The sequence below is a fragment of the Xenopus laevis genome, chromosome 2S (assembly GCF_017654675.1).
Source record: "Xenopus laevis strain J_2021 chromosome 2S, Xenopus_laevis_v10.1, whole genome shotgun sequence".
Taxonomy (NCBI): Eukaryota; Metazoa; Chordata; class Amphibia; order Anura; family Pipidae; genus Xenopus; species Xenopus laevis.
In genome coordinates, this window is record NC_054374.1 from 167,711,878 (window position 1) to 167,730,462 (window position 18,585).

Genomic DNA, 18,585 nt, shown 5'->3' on the forward strand with positions numbered 1-18,585 from the left:
TTAACTCCCAGCAGCGTTCAGTCTCTAACATCAAATGTTGGGCGGTAAGCTTGTGAATTAACTGTTAGTATGATGTAGAGAAGGATATTCTAAGACAAGTTGCAATTGGTCTTCATTTTTTATCATTTGTGGTTTTTTTTACTTATTTAGCTTTTTATTCAGAAGCTCTTCAATTTGCAATTGCAGCCATCTGGTTGCTAGGGTCCCAATTCCCCAGCAACCATGCATTGATTTGGAATATGAATAGGAGAGGCCTGAATACAAATATGAGTGATAAAAAGTAGCAATAACAATGCATTTGTAGCCATACAGGGCAATTGTTTTTAGATGGGGTCAGTGACCCCCTTTTGAAAGCTGGGAAGAAGCAAATAATTCAAAAACCAGAGAAAAGAAAAAATAAAGACCAATTGAAAAGTTGCTTAGAATTAGCCATTCTATAACATACCAAAAATTCACTTGTGAAATACCCCTTTAAGTGATGGAACATGGGAGCGGTACTGTATATATATATAGTCAAATACAAGAGTCCTCTGCACTCAACCCATTATCAATATATTTAAGACAGCGACATTTTGTGCTACTGCTACTGAAAAATGCCTTACCCTTTAAACAAAACAGGGATTGTTTGTCCATATATTGCAATATATTTAAGCTGAACAACTACGTCAAAGTCATCCCATATCTGGCCAGTCCTATGCTCAATTTTATCTGATTCATTAAGAATTCTATTGCTTCATTATACATTTTACAAAGGGACTTGGTTTTACCTGCAACTTAACTTGCTGCTTTCAAAGTAAAACTCCCAAACTTGGCTGCCCTTTTATTGGCCACCAGTGGGATCACCTGACTATAGCTGGGAAGGGTGGAGCTACAACATGGAGCTGGTCACTGCTCCTGTATAAACTATAACAAACAAGGGAAACTTGTGCTCACCACTATTTTTTAAAACCATTAGGCGGGGGTGCAATGAGGGTGTGACCATATATATATATATATATATCAGGGTCCTGGATAAATAAGTGTAAATGGGTGTAAGTTGCTTTCAGATTGGGTCAGTGTTATGTATTGTGGTTAAAGGAGTGAGAACTATTTAATATAATGAGAAGCAGTGGGTAGTGACAGCCCAAGGACGTTACATATCATATGTAGTGATACATCTCTAAGTAAAAATACAGCAATTGTCCAGACTATTGTATTTCTGGAGAGATTATAGGTTAGTGGCCCCACATCTAAACTGGGGTGCAGTCACTAGGGGGTTGACCCATATATCACCCCAAAGAATACAGAAAAAGAAAAGTAGGTAACTCCGCACATGAAACGTTTTAAGGTCAAAATATAAAACTGATTATGGGTATCCGTTTGAAACTCGTTGGGTTACATCAATGTATTGTGGAGTAGCACTTGCTATAGTTTAACAGATATAGCAAGTGCTATAAAATATGAATGAAGTGGTGGATGGGAAAGTTTTGGGTCTGACTCTGGAACCCAAAAACACTGTCACCTGTAGGTACCAAGGTCCACCCGGTGGGACAGGGGCTGTAGCCTATGATAAAGGAGCACAAGTGTAAGTGTGTATTGGACCATTATATATCCCAAATCTACTCCACTCACTGACCCACTAGATTCAACCCCTAAACCTGGACCTGATCCGCTTGTGTCTGCTCTAATCTCACCACCCAATTGCTCAGCCATCATTTGTCCAATCTCTTTGGTTACACAATAACTGCCCTAGTCCAGTCCTGCAGTGGATCACGGCCCTGGATTATTATTCTCAGAGAAGACAATACGACCGAGACTAAGTGCAACTAAATGGTTAGAGGGAGGGAAGAGTTAAATTATGAGGGGAGACTGACAAGGTTGGGGTTGTTTTCTCTGGGAAAAAGGCGCTTGTGAGGGGACATGATTACACACTACGGGGCATATTTATTAACGGACGAATTTAGAGTTTATGGGAGTTTATAAAAACTCCCATGAAATCGAAATTCAAAAAAACAAGTGACCAATTGAAATGTATTAAAAAATTAGAAAATTTTTTAATTCGGGTGAATAGGAACGATCTGCAAACTCAAATTGCCACCAACCTATAGTGTCCCCAGCAACTCAACCTCAACTGTCAGTTATATGTGCTGCACCACGAGGGTTAATGAATCATTAATAACTCTATTACTTTGTTCTTTGCTGATATTCTTTCTATTTTCTGTTCCTGGTTCTGATTTACATGTTTTAGTAAAACAGAGAGTTCTGTATTCACTCTCATTATAAATACAGCAAGTGTTTACTTTGTACTGGGCGGTTAAAGGAACCCACACCTTGCCAGGCTACCTAGAACATCATATATCATTTGGTACACCACTTTTTAGCAGTCAAAGCTCCATTATCGGCATATTCCAAAAAAAAAAGTTTTGCGGTGTCTGTTATCCTTGAAAAAGGAATCTTTTCAGCTGAATCCTTGAAGTCTACCCCTGCCATAGGTGCACAAGCCAACAAGATCATTATAGTAGTACAAGAATGGGGCAGGGTTACCTGTTCAAAACATGTTTATTATACGTACTACCTATAGTACAGTACCTATAGAGCCCATAGGCGCTTTGTCAAGTGTATTGCCGTCATATTACTTGTTCCTATAGAGATTTATGGGAATAGGATCATTGAATCCCAATACAACCACTTGATCACTCCTACAAATCACAGTAGTTGTATATTACTTTGTATAGACAAAGATCAGTACCTTGGGGAGAGGGGAGTCATTTGGGTAAAAGTAAAGTTATGTAGGGGTTGTGGGACTGGTCTATCTCCCATTGCTTTCACTGAATGTATGATGCTCTTATAGAGAGTAGAGGAGGCAAGGGAGGGTATTTCTTCTCCAGGCTAATGCAGGATCCGGTATCATATTGGAATCCAGTTCTGGAATATTATCCATTAACTTTGACAGTATTTGTGATGTAGAATCCATAGAATCCAAATGCGCTATATAGTGACTGTACGGCTCACTCTTCCGACTATAACAACTACCTTTTACTTCGGGGGAAGCCCTCCAATACCCGGGTGCCACCAGGTCTCAACGTGAGAGGACCAGCGAGAGAGTTCAGGACAGGCAAGGGAACTGAACATTGTAACTGGAACAGAGAACAAGGAGAGGGGTCAAGGAACACATCAGAACACTTACAAATAATACCCAGGAACTATTGAAATAGACGTTTGGGTAATGAGTTGTATGTAAAGGGCCCTTTAAGGTATTTAATTGAACATCGCACGTTGGTGCTGAAGTAAAAGCACATGAGTGCGACGGCTGCTCCGGGCGTCCCCACCAACACGCACAGGCTGAGGGACTTGATTGGGTTGTGAACATACAAAGCCAAAATGTAAATAGATGTGTAAGGTTTCATTTGTGGCTTAAATATACTGTATTAAAGTTTTCTAGGAGAATGATGCCTTGGGTTGACTGTTCTTGATTTCAGGAGCGATATGAACTACTGATCAGAGACAATTTCTTTATTGCTGGTCATTTCACCAAGATAAAGTCACTGTTTTCTTGTTTTCAAGGGACAGTTCTGATTAGATTGAGTCATTCCAAGGTTTGACAAGGTTATTCCATGAATTGAACCTGAGACTTGAGGCCACCCAGTCTGAAAAAAAAACCACGTCCATCAAGTTCAACCTTTTCACTCTCTGCCAGAGCAAGGCACGTTCAGTAAGTGTAACCTCAAAACTGTAATAGTGGCAGTGATTTACACTTTCCCATTGAGAGATGTTAGCTCCTCCCACTTTGGGGCATCCAACTAATATCACCTTTACATTTGGGTTGATCCCATGACTATGTGATGTATGCTTGGTGCATGAAGCCTCCAAGCTCTAACATTGGCAGCAGTTTAAAAATCGTCCCCTGCCAAAGTCAATGGAAAAATGGAGGTGTTCAGAGTGTCGCCCCAAAAAGACAGAGGACGGGATCACTTATGACATTCATGAAAATCGTCTAAAAATAATGCAATTGGTCGTTTTTTCTAAAAAAAAACTAATATTTTTGGAATTCAAAATGGTTATGTCTTTCTAAATCAAACTACTGAACTGTTTTTATGATATTTATGAAAATCACCTAATTGGTCACATGTTTTCTAAAAATTGGTCACGTTTTCTAAAAAAAAGCTACCCTAAAAGCAGCTGTTTTTATGATATTTATGAAAATCGCCTAATTGGTCACATGTTTTCTAAAAATTGGTCACATGTTTTCTAAAAAAACAAATATTTTTGGAAAGTACAAATTCTGACGAATCCAAAATGGTTGTCTTTCTACTTCAAACAACTGAACCGCAACACTTTGCTAAAGGAAGTGGTTTTAGTAACATTTCTGAAAATCGCCTAAAAATATTGCAATTGGTCACGTGTTTTCTAAAAAAGAAAACACAAATATTTTTGGAAAGTAGACATTCTGACAAATCCAAAATAGTTATGTCTTTCTAACTCAAACTACTCAACTGCAACATTACGCCAAAGGCAGCGGTTTTTATGACATTTATGAAAATCACCTAAAAATATTGCAATTGGTCGTTTTTTCACCAAAAAACTAATATTTTTGGAAAGTACACATTCTGACGAATCCATAGTGGTTAAGTCTTTCTATTTCAAACGACTCAACTGCAGCACTACGCTAAAAGCAGCGGTTTTTATGACATTTTTGAAAATCGCCTAGAAATATTGCAATTGGTCGTTTTTTTCTAAAAAAAATCTAATATTTTTAAATAATACACATTCTGACGAATCCAAAATGGTTATTTCGTTCTACATCAAACTACTCAACTGCAATGCTAAAGGCAGTGTTTTTATCGCTGGTCCCCTGTCTGTGTAAAACAATCTCATTCTCTCTCCATCCACATTCTCTGCTGTGTTTTCCCATAAACTGGAGCTTTCTGGATAACAGATCCATACCTGAACTAATGAGTAAATCCCACATTTTACATTTATTGCTGGTCCCCTGTCAGTGTAAAACAATCTCATTCTCTCTCCATCCACATTCTCTTCTGCTGCTGTGTTCTTTCCCATAATTTGGATCTTTCTGGATAACAGATCCCACACCTGTACTAATGAGTAAATCCAACATTTTACAGTTCATCGCTGGTCCCCTGTCAGTGTAAAACAATCTCATTCTCTCTCTCCATCCACATTCTCTGCTGCTGCTGTATTTTTCCATAATTTGGATCTTTCTGGATAACAGATCCATACCTGTACTAATGAGTAAATCCCACATGTTACAGTTTATCGCTGGTCCACTGTCTGTGTAAAACAATCTCATTCTCTCTCCATCCATATTCTCTGCTGCTGTGTTCTTTCCCATAATTTGGATCTTTCTGGATAACAGATCCCACTACTAATGAGTAAAGCCCACATGTTACAGTTTATGGCTGGTCCGTCTCTGTGTAAAACAGTGTGAGCAGGGAGCAGTTTTGTTGTTTCTCATACAGAATATATCTCTGTCGCTGTGTGTACAGGCCCATTGGGAAACATGTAAAACACAAATGGTCTGTAAGGCAACAAATATCTATTCAGGTCTCTCATATTCATATTCCAGTCTCTTATTCATCAGTGCAGGGTTGCTATGAAAATGTGGACCCTAGCAACAGGATTACTGAAATTGCAAACTGGAGAGCTGCTGAATAAAAAGCTAAATAACTCAGAAGTCATAAAAAAATAAAAAAACGAGGACCAATTGGAAATAGTGTGAGAATGTGAGTCCAAGTGAGTGTATGTCAGGTACAAGCCAACACTGTGTTCCCTATTCTCATATACATTACATATAATAATGGGGCAGTGTGTGTATTCTATTCATTGTACCATTCCTTATACAAATAATTATACATGCTGCAGGGCTGTCATTCCCTATACTGAGAATGGATACTGAATAAACACACTCTCGTCATGGCAACAAAACCCACTGCATTTTACTCCACAACTTATTTGTAACGAACTGAACTCAGTGACCGTTATGTAACTTGCTAATAGAACTGTCCTGCCTTCAGCTGCACCTGTGATGTCATAATGCTCTGAGTCTTTGTGATGTCATAATGCTCTGAGTCTTTGTGATGTCATCATGGAAAAACTGTCACGGTGATGTCATAATGGAAAAAGTCCAGGTGTCCGGCTGCAGCCCCGAGATTTCTCATTCTTGATCAGGAGACTGAGGTGAGTAGATCTCTGTATATTTGGGAGCAAATGGGATTAAAAAGAATCATTTTCTACTGGTCCCATGTGGGATTACAGACTGCTAACAGTATCATACGTTTGTTACACTGTCTGGACTTACTCACAATTTTATTTCTCTACTGGGTTTGGCTCATTTGCATCTCCAGCCCTTTAATCTGCAAAAACACCATTTAATCATGAACTAAACCCTATAGGATTGTTTTGCCTCAAATAAGGATTCATTCTATTTTAGTTGGGATCCAGTAAAAGCTCTTGTTTTCTTATTACACAGAAAAAGGAAATGATTATTAAACATTTGAATTAATGGCGTCTATGGGAGACGGCCTTTGTGTAATATGGAGTTTTGTGCAGAACAGGTTTGTGGATAACAGATCCCATAGTTGTATATCTATGTATACATGCACACACACACACATATTGGCATTACTAAAGTCTTTCTTTTTGTCTCTACAGAGAGAACATTCTACCAACAAAGAGAACAAAACGACTAAACTACAATCACAAAACTACTAAATAATTATCAAAAAACTACAAAAGAACGATAAAAAAACAACAAAAGTAGAAAAGAAAGATCAGAAAAGAAGAAAAGTAGAAAAGAAAGATCAGAAAAGAACAACAGAAGAAAATGTTGAGATTGTTGCGCAAATGCTTTTGCTTTCGCAAGGTAAGGACGTGGCTCTACTGTAACAGGACATTTCATTTAGTGACTAACTTGATGGAGGACAAACTTTATCATTAAAACTGGTCAATCTCTCCCATTTCCCTTTGCTGAAAAATGCGCAAAATTGCGAAAATATTTGCAAAACAGCCAAATTTCACGACACACATTAAAGTCAATGGGAGTTTTTTACTTTTGGCGACTTTTTTGTCCTAATGCATTAAAGTCAATGCGTATTTTTTACTTTTGGCGACTTTTTTGTCCTAATTCATTAAAGTCAATGGGCGTTTTTTCTTATGGCGACTTTTTTGTCCTTACGCATTAGACAATGGGCATTTTTTCTTATGGCGACTTTTTCCCCCTAATTCATTAAAGTCAATGGGTGTTTTTTTTCTGCTGGCAACTTTTTTGTCCTAATTCATTAAAGTCAATGGGTATTTTTTCTTTTGGCAAATTTTTCTGTGACAAATTTTCATTGCAGTTTCGCAAAAACATTTAACGTCAAAATTTTAAATTTCACCACGAATCCATGGCTCATGAATACATTTGCTCATAACTAATGGCAACCCTAGTTCCCAGTGATACTGAACACGAGTCAATAGATTGCTAGCTCCCCAGTCTAACTGTGTATTGTGCTGCAAACAAGCTGAAATGTGATTTTACAATGATAATGATATATATATATATATGTGTGTATATATAGAATGTGAATTTAGTCGAGGTTCAGTGCTGCAACAAAGTGCTGCTGGGCCCCCTCATAAATAACTCTAAAGAGGGGCCCGGCTCACACAGCCCCCCCACTAGTGATGTGATAGTGATGAGAAAAACTCAACCCACACCCGGCCCCTACCCACACCCCCCAACCCGTCCCACCCGCATCTGACTCCTCCTCCTTTTATAGAAAAGCACTGACCTGCCCCACCAATGATGTCTCAAAAGGGGCGGGGCAGGAGGCATCTATAAAACCTGAAGCTGGAAGTCAGAACCGGCAGTGTAAGGCCACAAGAGATGTACAAACCCACCCGACCCACAGCTAAATCCCAGGGGTCCCTCGGGTATCAGACCGACCCCACATCACTACACCCCACCCAACTGCCAGGAATGTTTTGTCAATGCCCCCCAGCTCTCAATTAGGAGAGTGACTGGGGAGGGAGAATTCCATGTAACTATAGAGGAAGGAGACTTGTGTTCCCTGGGGAGGCAGCCTCTGATTCCTCTATAGTTAAGCCACACTCACGGTTGACTTGACTTATTTTAATTTTAATAGATAAACCACTAATATTTAAGGGCACAGTTTATTCTGTTCAGAAAATATGAATTCATTGCAATTTGACTGTAAAGTTTATCTTGTTTGTATTGTAATATAATACAGGACATTTGAAATGTGATATATATATATATATATATATAGGAATTTTCTCTTAACTAAATCTTTCAAATTATATCTTTGCCTATTTGTATATTTCTTTTTGTGATATAAACTTTTTTTTTCATTCTTCAATAGAAAAAAGACAAAAATGTAAAGAAATCTACGGATCAAGCCGAATTTATTGTGGTAAGCAGAGAAAACTGTACTATTATACTACTATACTATACTACTATACTGAGGGTTTAGTCACTTCATTCATACACTTGCCCCACATTTCCCCATTATTTCTCCTTTGAATAATATCATTGCATCAATAACCACAAGCACAGCTTAAACCTAATCTAATATTGAAATTCAGAATCATCCAGTAGCAGCTCTATCACTTCATAGACTTGACTTTATTCAGGAGAAAATCTCTTTTCCTTTCCTTTCTTGGCTTTTGATTCATATCAGACTTAATCCCTACACAGACCCTGACTGTAGTTATCATTCTTATTATTATTATTATTCCATTATTACTACCAAACTTAAGCAATGGCACAAGGGCTTGTTAGATGAGATTCCTTTAGTTGAAGCCCTATTTAATATAAGTATTAATAGCTCATTGCTCTCTCATTGGAACATCAGGATAGAAGGGGTTGGATGGTGTTTAGCAAGTGAGGGAATACAGGGATATGGGAGATAGCTCATAGTACAAGTTGATCCAGGGACTGGTCCCATTGCCATTTTGGGGTCAGAAAGGAATTTTCCCCTCTGAGAGCCTTCAGAAGGGGTTTTTTTCCTTCCTCTGGATCAACTGACAGTTAGACAATTTATATATAGACATAAAAGGCCGTGTGTCTTTTTTCAACCAAACTCACTATGGAAAAAGTGGCACAAAGCCATGGAATTGATGCAGACATAGTTGGTTGAACTTGAGCTCAATGGTTACTATTAATGGAAATATAAGAATTTCCCATTAGTGATTATTACCCGATTTGCCACATTTCTCTGCAAAAATGATGCCCATAGACTAATGGGTGAAATTGGTCACCAATAGACATCAATGCATTTTTGGTGAAGTGAAACAAAAATGAATATAATATTTATGTCTGTGTTACAGTCAATAAGCCGCTGTATTTACAATCTATTTCTGGAATACTTAGCCAAACGTTGTGTTACTTTGCATTACATTGATCAGTGATTAATGGATTCTTCATGTTGTTTCTTGTGTTAACCAGGAGGAACAGATGAGTGAGCAGGAGGGATCTAACACCACCCCCAGCCACTGCCAGGTAAGCACAAAATAACCAGCAATCCAAATCGGTATTTTAGCCGCTTCCCTACAGAGCCAAATAGATGTGATAAAACATGTTATTAATGACACATTTAAGCACCTCCATAGATGATTGACAAATGATCTCTCTATTTAGCAGGAGACACTGGTTGAAACTGGCAATAGCAGCTGCCAGGATGAAGAACCAGTAGTGGAGGACCTGGGCCCTACCATCGGCCAGGAAGAGCTGGAAGAGACTGACAACCTCCAAGAACCTATTGACCCTCTGAATGAGATCTGTGAGGTAACCTGCAAAGGATTTGATTTTATAAACAATACACACAATAAGATTAAAACCACCAACTCAGCATCACATTGAGCCACATAATATTCAATTAAACAAGTTCTTTAGAGAGACAAATGAATGTGATGAGAAATGTTTCTAATGATGTGTTTAAGCTCCTCACCCACAAAATGTGTCTTTATTTAACAGGAGTCAATAGAAAAAACTGGCACTGACACCAGCCAGAATGACTGCCCAAAGGAAGAACAGCTGGACAGTGAACTCAGCCAGATTGAGGCCGAGGAGATTGTTGAGGTTTGACATTATTTAATATTAAACCATTTTAACTAAGGATGCACCGAATCCACGTTTTTTCCAAAACACATCAGTTAATAGTGCTGCTCCAGCAGAATTCTTCACTGAAATCCATTTCTCAAAAGAGCAAACAGATTTTTTGATATTCAATTTTGAAATCTGACATGGGGCTAGACATTTTGTCAGTTTCCCAGCTGCCCCAGTCAAGTGACTTGTGCCTGTACTTTAGGATGGAATTACTTTCTGGCAGGCTGTTGTTTCTCCTACTTAATGAAACTGAATCAGTCTCAGTGGGACTTGGCTTTTCCTATTAAGTGCTGTTCTTAGATCTACCAGGCAGCTGTTATCTTGTGTTAGGGAGCTGCTATCTGGTTACCTTCCCATTGTTCTGTTGTTAGGCTGCTGGGGGGGGGGGAGGGGGTGATATTACTCCAACTTGCAGTACAGCAGTAAAGAGTGATTGAAATGTATCAGAGCACAAGTCACATGACTAGAGGCAGCTGGGAAATTGACAGTATGTCTAGCCCCGTGTCAGATTTCAAAACTGAATATAACAAAATCTGTTTGCTCTTTTGAAAAATGGATTTCAGTGCAAAATTCTGCTGGAGCAGCACTATTAACTGATGCATTTGAAAAAAAACATGTTTTCCCATGACAGTATTCCTTTAAGCACCTCCATAGATGATTCACAAATGATCTCTCTATTTACCAGGAGACACTGGTTGAAACTAGCAATACCAGCTGCCAGGATGAAGAACCAGTAGTGGAGGACCTGGGCCCTACCATCGGCCAGGAAGAGCTGGAAGAACAACTGAGTGAGCAAGAGGAGGATGATGATGAGGAGGAGACAGCCTCTAACTCCAGCCACTGCCAGTTAGTGGAGGACCTGGGCCCTACCATCATCCAGGAAGAACTTGAAGAACAACTGAGTGAGCAAGAGGAGGATGATGATGAGGAGGAAACAGCCTCTAACTCCAGCCACTGCCAGTTAGTGGAGGACCTGGGCCCTACTATCATCCAGGAAGAGCTTGAAGAACACCTGAGTGAGCAAGAGGAGGATGATGATGAGGAGGAGACAGCCTCTAACTCCAGCCACTGCCAGTTAGTGGAGGACCTGGGCCCTACTATCATCCAGGAAGAGCTTGAAGAACACCTGAGTGAGCAAGAGGAGGATGATGATGAGGAGGAGACAGCCTCTAACTCCAGTCACTGCCAGTTAGTGGAGGACCTGGGCCCTATCATCATCCAGGAAGAGCTGGAAGAACAACTGAGTGAGCAAGAGGAGGATGATGAGGAGGAGGAGACAGCCTCTAACTCCAGCCACTGCCAGTTAGTGGAGGACCTGGGCCCTACCATCATCCAGGAAGAACTTGAAGAACAACTGAGTGAGCAAGAGGAGGATGATGATGAGGAGGAGACAGCCTCTAACTCCAGCCACTGCCAGTTAGTGGAGGACCTGGGCCCTACCATCATCCAGGAAGAGCTTGAAGAACAACTGAGTGAGCAAGAGGAGGATGATGATGAGGAGGAGACAGCCTCTAACTCCAGCCACTGCCAGGTAGTGGAGGACCTGGGCCCTACCATCATCCAGGAAGAGCTTGAAGAGAGCAATAAGGTTTGAGCTTGACTGTCAAATATATTTTTTCCCAGTACAACATTAAACCATTTTAAATTTATTTTGGCCACAACATAGGCCCCTATCCAATCAAATCCCACAAATGATTATGTAGGCCCCTGTTCCCTAATACCTAAATTCCAAATGCACAGGTGCTCAATAATGCAAGTGCAATAAAATCCATATTTCCAGTCATGTGATATTGCAGTAGATGCAACAGCGCACCCCCTCAGGGCCTCCCAGCAGCTCGTGCCACTAGATTCCAAACGTAAATAGTGTACGGAGTTCGGCTGGGGGGCCCGGCTGCGCATCCCACGCCAGGGCCCGCCCCCCTCTAGTTACGTTACTGACAGTGCAGCCATGATTATGCTAGAATTATGAGAAAAATGCTGCATTTATGGCAAATATTTGTTCCTGATCATGTTCTTCTGTCTTAAACAGGAAGAACAACTGAGTGAGCAGAAGGAGGAGGATGTTGATGAGGAGGAGACCGCCTCTAACTCCAGCCACTGCCAGGTAAGCAGAAAATAACCAGCAAATGCAAATCTATATTTTAGCAGCTTTCCTATAGAGCCAAATAGATGTGAGAAAACATGTTATTAATGACACGTGTTTTTATTTAACAGGAGTCAATAGAAAAAACTGGCATTGACACCAGCCAGAATGACTGCCCAGATGAAGAACAGCTGGACAGTCACTTCAGTGAGAATGAGGCTGAGGAAATTGTGGAGGTTTGAGCTTATTTAACATTAAACCATTTCAACCTTTTTTTGGTCCATGCATAGACCCCCCTATCCAACTAAATGCCACAAAAACTATTTAGCCCCCCCTTCTCCCATAACCAAATGTCAAATGCAAATACACCCTAGAAGAACATGAGCACTGAAAACCAAGATCCAGGTCGGAGATCAAGAAAACCCCCAAAAGAAGTTTGAGCAGAAATATCTAATTAAACCTTTTTTTCTCAATATACATTTAAAGAGGATGTATGACCTCTTGCTAATTTTACTCTATAACGAGCTGCTCATGTAAATCATAGATATGTCTTTATTCAAACTATAGGCAAAGTAGAGTTTAACACCAGCCCTTTTAATTAAACTAGTGTTGAGAAAGGGAAGATATTTCCCCGTTATACACCTTCATTCAGGGTTCAGTTCACATAAGAAAAAAATGTATCAAAGTGATACCAGAAAAAAAGGAGAATCCATTATACAGATTATATGTGCAAAGCAGTGACATTTCTACCTATTGTATTGGCCCCCAGCATATTAACCTTTCCATCAATAATAGTTTTAACTGAACTCATCTGATAAACCTTCTTTTTTCTTCCCCAGGAGGATGATGTATCTCCTCTTTCCAAGAAGCTCCGGGTAAGGAAATGTTATAAAACTGTATTGTGGAACACTAAAAGCACAATTTTCATGGTTTTACTTTATTACTCCAGCCCTCTGTCTTCTCCCTTAATATAACATTTACAAGTTTTCCCTACACCACCTGTTTATTTATTTATTTATCCAACTACATTACATTTTTTCAATATGAATATTTTAATAGAATTATTTATCATGTTTTGAAATACAATTTTACCTTTTAGGAACCCGCGAGATTTGTGAAGTTGGGCGAGGCCATCGGAGAGGGCAGATTTGGACCAATTCATTTGGTGAGATATTTCATTCAATGTCGTCTTTTTGGATGATTTTCTATTTCTGCCACTTGGTCTTACTTTCTATAGTATTGTCCTTTCTGTATTTATTGTGTGTTTCTGAATTAGCCTCTAAACCTTGCCCTAGTCACATGCAATATCTGTTGGCTTTATCCATCTGTTAAGTTCATAATCATAACAGAGCTTCTTTCTACTTTTGTTCCAGGGATGGCACTGTGAGAAACAAATGGAGGTGGCCATCAATATTATACCCAACAGGGAGGTAATGACTTCATACTGTTCCTATTATTAGATACTAATAAGCCTCTGGTTGCACCTATGTTATGATTATCAGTAGAAGTAGAACATAATAACCAAATACTGACATGTCCCCAGGTCTGTGCCAGTGAAATGCTCTTCTGGGTTTAGCAGATGCATTATAGAATGGCAGTAATAACCTGATGGATGGAATTGTTTGTCATTTTTTATAACTAGGTTGGGGTATTTTAAATGTTCATTTTATCTATTTTATTTAATTGTGTTTCTTTTGTTTGAAACTAGAATGAAAAATACCTCAATGATGAACTGGAAATTCTCCCAAAGCTTCCAGGCCACCGAAACATCATCGACTTTTATGGGGCCTACTATCACAACACAAAGAACAACTCAAAAACCCAAGGTTTATGGGTAAGGAAATGTTTATTCAGATAGGTAAAACTTTATGGACCAAATTGGCCAATCAAGAGAATTAATATAAACTTGTATTTTACATGGAAATAGGATTTGTTTGGTAAAACTGCACGTCACCATAAAACAGCCCAGTTACATGTCATATATTGTATAACTGTAGGCAATTATAGGCTTTATGTTCTTTATTTGTCTTCTAGATCTCTCTGGAACTTTTTGAGGGCTCAGTCAGTGGCCTCAGGGAGACAAGGAGAAACAATTCACTGGGCGAGAAGTGGACCTCGTACATTTGCAAAGAGGTCTTAAAGGTATGTCATACGGGAACCTCTCTGCTTCTATTCACGATTTATGTCAATAGTTAAATATTTCTTTTCTCACTTTGATTTTATTCATTTCCCAGGGTCTGTGTCATCTTCAGAAATATCATGTCATTCATCATGACCTGAAACCTGAAAACCTCAGGCTGACGTCATCCGGCGATGTGAAAATCTGTAAGTAACACTTAGGGGGGACATTTTGAAGATTTAGGAAATGTGATATTGTTTCATTTTCTCTCTCAATTTCTCTTGCTTAGTCTCACAAGGCCACAAATATTTACATAAACCTTTGAAAATCTTTAATCCGACATAAACAATATTCCCTCACTAACGCTTTCTCCCATGCAAATGTTTTCCAGAAAATGAACAATAAATAGGTTCTTTCATATTTTATTGTTGGACATTAGAATTCATGTTTCTGTCATTTAATTTCAGGTGATTTTGAATTTGCCACCATTGGGAAGAGGAGTTCCAGCACCAACGGGACTCCTGCATATATGGCTCCCGAGGCACTTGCCTGTCTCGTAGATGACCATCTGGACTATGACCACAGGGTATTGTTACCTTATTTATTCTGTATATCGGCTACATGGGGTGAAGCGCATGCAATGTTTGCTCACTCATTTCACATAAGTCTCTCATAACAGTGAAAACAAAGTTGTAAAGTACTTGCCCTGCTATGAGAGGGGGATCTGAAGTGAGAGAGAGAAATTCATTCTAAGTGCAGGGAACAAGAATGGAACAAACCAACCTCATTTAACTACTTCTTCTTTTTGGGTTTTTCTAACTCTGTGTAACATCAGACTTTTCTCTGGGGCTCTGTTTAGTGCCATTATTTAGGAAAATGACATGTTTTCTATCAGTACAGAGTGGCATAATTCTAATGGGTGAGTTATTCACAGTTTCACATAGAGCCACTTTCAGGGGGTGGATTGAGAGCAGAACTATCAGAATAATCTATTACTGGAATGCTTTTAATGTCCCCTGTATAAACTCTTGTCTAATATTTGTTTTTTCCCCTATATTTTGATATGTAGGCCGACATCTGGTCATTGGGAGTCAGCGCCATTGAAATGGCACAGGGCTATCTCCGTAAGTAACTCTTATGTGTCTGTCCCATCATCCATAAAGAATTGTTACAAACAATGACACAGGGTATTAATGTGTCTAACATAGAATAATGTTGTATCCTTTGTAAATGAAACAATGAATTGTACTAAATAGTGTCATTATCACCATGTTCTTATATATTATTTTCTTCTAACCTGTAGCATACGGCAATCTGAGGGGCCACAAGCTGATCAACAGAATTCTCAAAGGTCCTGCTGTAACACTCACGGGGAACAACTGGTGAGTGACTCCCCCTGAAATAGGAAAAGAGAGTGAGGGGGAGGAGGGCAAATTGACATGGGAGTAAGGGGGGTACAAAAGAAAAAGAGAGTCGGGGTGAAAGAGGGGGGATTAGACAAGGGAGAAGTTATAGGGAGGGATGGGGAGCGACACCATCAAGACTTACTGATTGGCGATTAATGATTAATTGGTGTCAGTGAGTTCCTTTAAACAGGGAGGCTTATGGGATATTCAGGGCACATGGCTGTCCTGGTGGGTTCTGATTCCTTTAATAGTCTTTTTATGGCATGAACTGTTTCATAACATATTATATTTATAACATGAACAATTATAATATTGACTCAATTTTGTTTTTTCCAGGAGTGAAGAATTCTACTTCTTTATCAGCGAGTGCGTGCAGAAAAATCCAAATAAAAGACCCACCGCACGCCAGCTCCTCGGGCACCCCTTTATTACTGGGCTCCATGATGAAATGGGTGTGAAGAGGAGCATCGCTAAACAACTACAGAAAGGGTGGAAGAACTAAAGAACTGGAGAACTGAAGCACAAAGGCACCATCGGGGGGAGGGACGGGGGCATAAGGGGCCCATTTGTCATCTTGGGCCCCAGTATAACATCTTGGTCCCCGATGGCAGCCTACAAGAAAGAAATATGGAATCCAACAAAGAACAACATCTATTTGTTTGAAAAGAAACAAATAAACTATTCATTATTCATTTGATTTATTTGGTTTTGTTTTTTTGTTTGTCAAGAAAAATGTATTGAGTCCATAATTGTTTAGTTTCTTCTATAGTGACACATGTATGACTGCAATTAAATAACTGTATTTCCTTATTAGCGGCACTAATATTTGGGAGACGTGGCTGATTTTTCCTTGGGGTACATTGTCTTTAGCTGTGATGCTCCTCGTTGGAAGGGGGTCTCTGCGCTAAGGGAAAGAATGGCTGGATTAATGGTGAAACTAGGCAAGGGGGGAGCATGAGTTGGGCCATTATGGAGAAGCTGCTGTACAGGGTTGGGATATAATGGGGCTATAGGGGGAGTGACGGGACACAAAGCTGACCTATTAAATAGATGCCAAAGAGAAATAGCTCACAGTAACTATAGATCTGACTCTCCAATGAAATATAAATTATAAATTAAAAGCAGACAGAAAAGTAGTAACATGCAGAGTCTACTTGAAAATGCACCGAGCTGCTCAGGTAAGTGACATGAGAAGTGAAGAGGAGGCTCCGGCTACTGGTATGAATGGAAGAGATTTTATAACTGGTCAAGTTGTTATTATGGGTGAGCTCAGTTATCCACATACTGTCTAGGGATGGAGAAGGAAAGGAACGGATATGCTTTAAAGGGGTGGTTCACCACTGATTAACTTTTAGTATGTAATAGAATGGTCAATTCTAAGCAACTTTTCAATTGGCCTTATTTATATTTTATAATTTTTTAATTTTTTGCCTTCTTCTTTTGACTCTTTCCAGTTTTACAATGGGGGTCACTGACCCCGTCTACAAAAACAAATGCTTTGTAAGGCCACACATTTATTGTTATTACAAAGTGGCAGACGAAAAAGCTAAATAACTCAAAGACCAAAAATAATAAACAATAAAAACAAATTTTAAATTGTCTCAGAATATCCCTCTCTACATCATACTAACAGCTCATTTAAAGGTGAATGACCCCTTTATTAACAATACATTGTTAATGGAATATAATGGACCCTCCATAGCTCGGCTTGAGAAATGGGCCCCTGTGTTATGGGCTCTAGCGCCACCTGTTGGCAGGACACAGACAATACCTGGGAGACAGGAGAGTCGTTATCAGATGTATTGATCTCTATTGATCTCTATTGATCTCTATTACTTGGTCTCACTCTAACCCCAGTCTCCATGTCAACAAACCAAGGACTCCATGTGTGATGTTAAAGGGGAAGTTCTTGAACTTTTAGGATAAGTAAGGTTTTTGCTTTACTACTGAGTATATTTTTAGCTTGCAAGTGGCAATGTTGTCAGATTATTGGGGTCACTGCCACCCCAAGGCCTCTTACAGTTACAGATCCCCCCATAGTACAAATGGCAACTAATTAGAATCAGTAAAAGTTGTATGTTAACCCCCAGTGTACCAGGCAGTGTTCGGGGAGAATAGGCATTAGCCAGACCCTGGGCAGCTCAGATCTTTACATTTATATATTCAGTAATATGATCTTGCCCCTCAGCTCTCACGTGTGGGACCTCCAGACCGAGAGCAGTGATTGGTCTGTGCCAGAAGGGGAACCACATGTCTGTCCCTCCCTGGGTGACAACTTTAATCCCCATCTAACTAGTCCGTGTCCTGATCCACTGCACCCACACCCTGTTATAAACACCCCCAAACTGCCCTAGGCCCCACCCACTCAACTGCAAGCACCACCCCTTTATAGACCTCCCAGTCTAGACTAGGATGCCCCTCATAGATGCCCCTCATAGATACCCCTGATAGATACCCCTGATAGATACCCCTGATAGATGCCCCTGATAGATGCCCCTGATAGATGCCCACACAGCCGATGCTATCTATTAGTAGTGTTATATAGTGTTATGGGGCAGACGCCAGTTAGATGCCAAATGGAAGGATCATTTGCTTAATATAAACCTAGAGTTTTATGCCTTAAAGAAAGTGCTAGGAAATTCCTACAGGGGTCTGTCACTCCCCCTCTCACAAGCCCCTATATAAAATAATATACACTGTAAAGCTAAATTGTAAGCGGCTCCACTGACTGCTGCAAAACCTTCCATTTAGCTCAACTACCTTGGCTTTTATAAGTGGACCCTGAAAACAATCGAAGGCTTGTAATTAGCTGAGATGTCGCAAGAAAATAAAGTCCCTGTATCACTAAGTGACAAGTAAAGGTTCCTCGAGTTTG

General features: G+C 39.7%; 1 protein-coding gene across 1 annotated transcript; it reads left to right on the plus strand.

Annotated features, from left to right (window-relative positions):
* The first annotated feature begins 6,012 nt into the window (after positions 1-6,012).
* On the plus strand, positions 6,013-16,518 carry LOC121400731 (probable serine/threonine-protein kinase mkcD). The gene is made up of 19 exons (XM_041584675.1): positions 6,013-6,174; positions 6,649-6,859; positions 8,358-8,408; positions 9,443-9,496; positions 9,635-9,781; positions 9,971-10,075; positions 10,788-11,690; positions 12,132-12,206; positions 12,317-12,421; positions 13,025-13,060; positions 13,285-13,350; positions 13,559-13,615; positions 13,894-14,019; positions 14,220-14,327; positions 14,420-14,510; positions 14,772-14,890; positions 15,374-15,428; positions 15,608-15,686; positions 16,047-16,518. Exons 2-19 carry the CDS (start codon positions 6,821-6,823, stop codon positions 16,210-16,212), a joined length of 2,382 nt encoding a protein of 793 aa, XP_041440609.1. The 5' UTR covers positions 6,013-6,174; positions 6,649-6,820; the 3' UTR covers positions 16,213-16,518.
* Positions 16,519-18,585: the final 2,067 nt, after the last annotated feature.

Bases quoted from the DNA above. Each gene is read 5' to 3' on its own strand.
- LOC121400731 (XM_041584675.1), top strand. From the start codon at position 6,821: ATGTTGAGATTGTTGCGCAAATGCTTTTGCTTTCGCAAG. The intron at 6,860-8,357 runs GTAAGGACGTGG...ATTCTTCAATAG, and splicing joins AATGCTTTTGCTTTCGCAAG to AAAAAAGACAAAAATGTAAA. The intron at 11,691-12,131 runs GTTTGAGCTTGA...TGTCTTAAACAG, and splicing joins AGCTTGAAGAGAGCAATAAG to GAAGAACAACTGAGTGAGCA.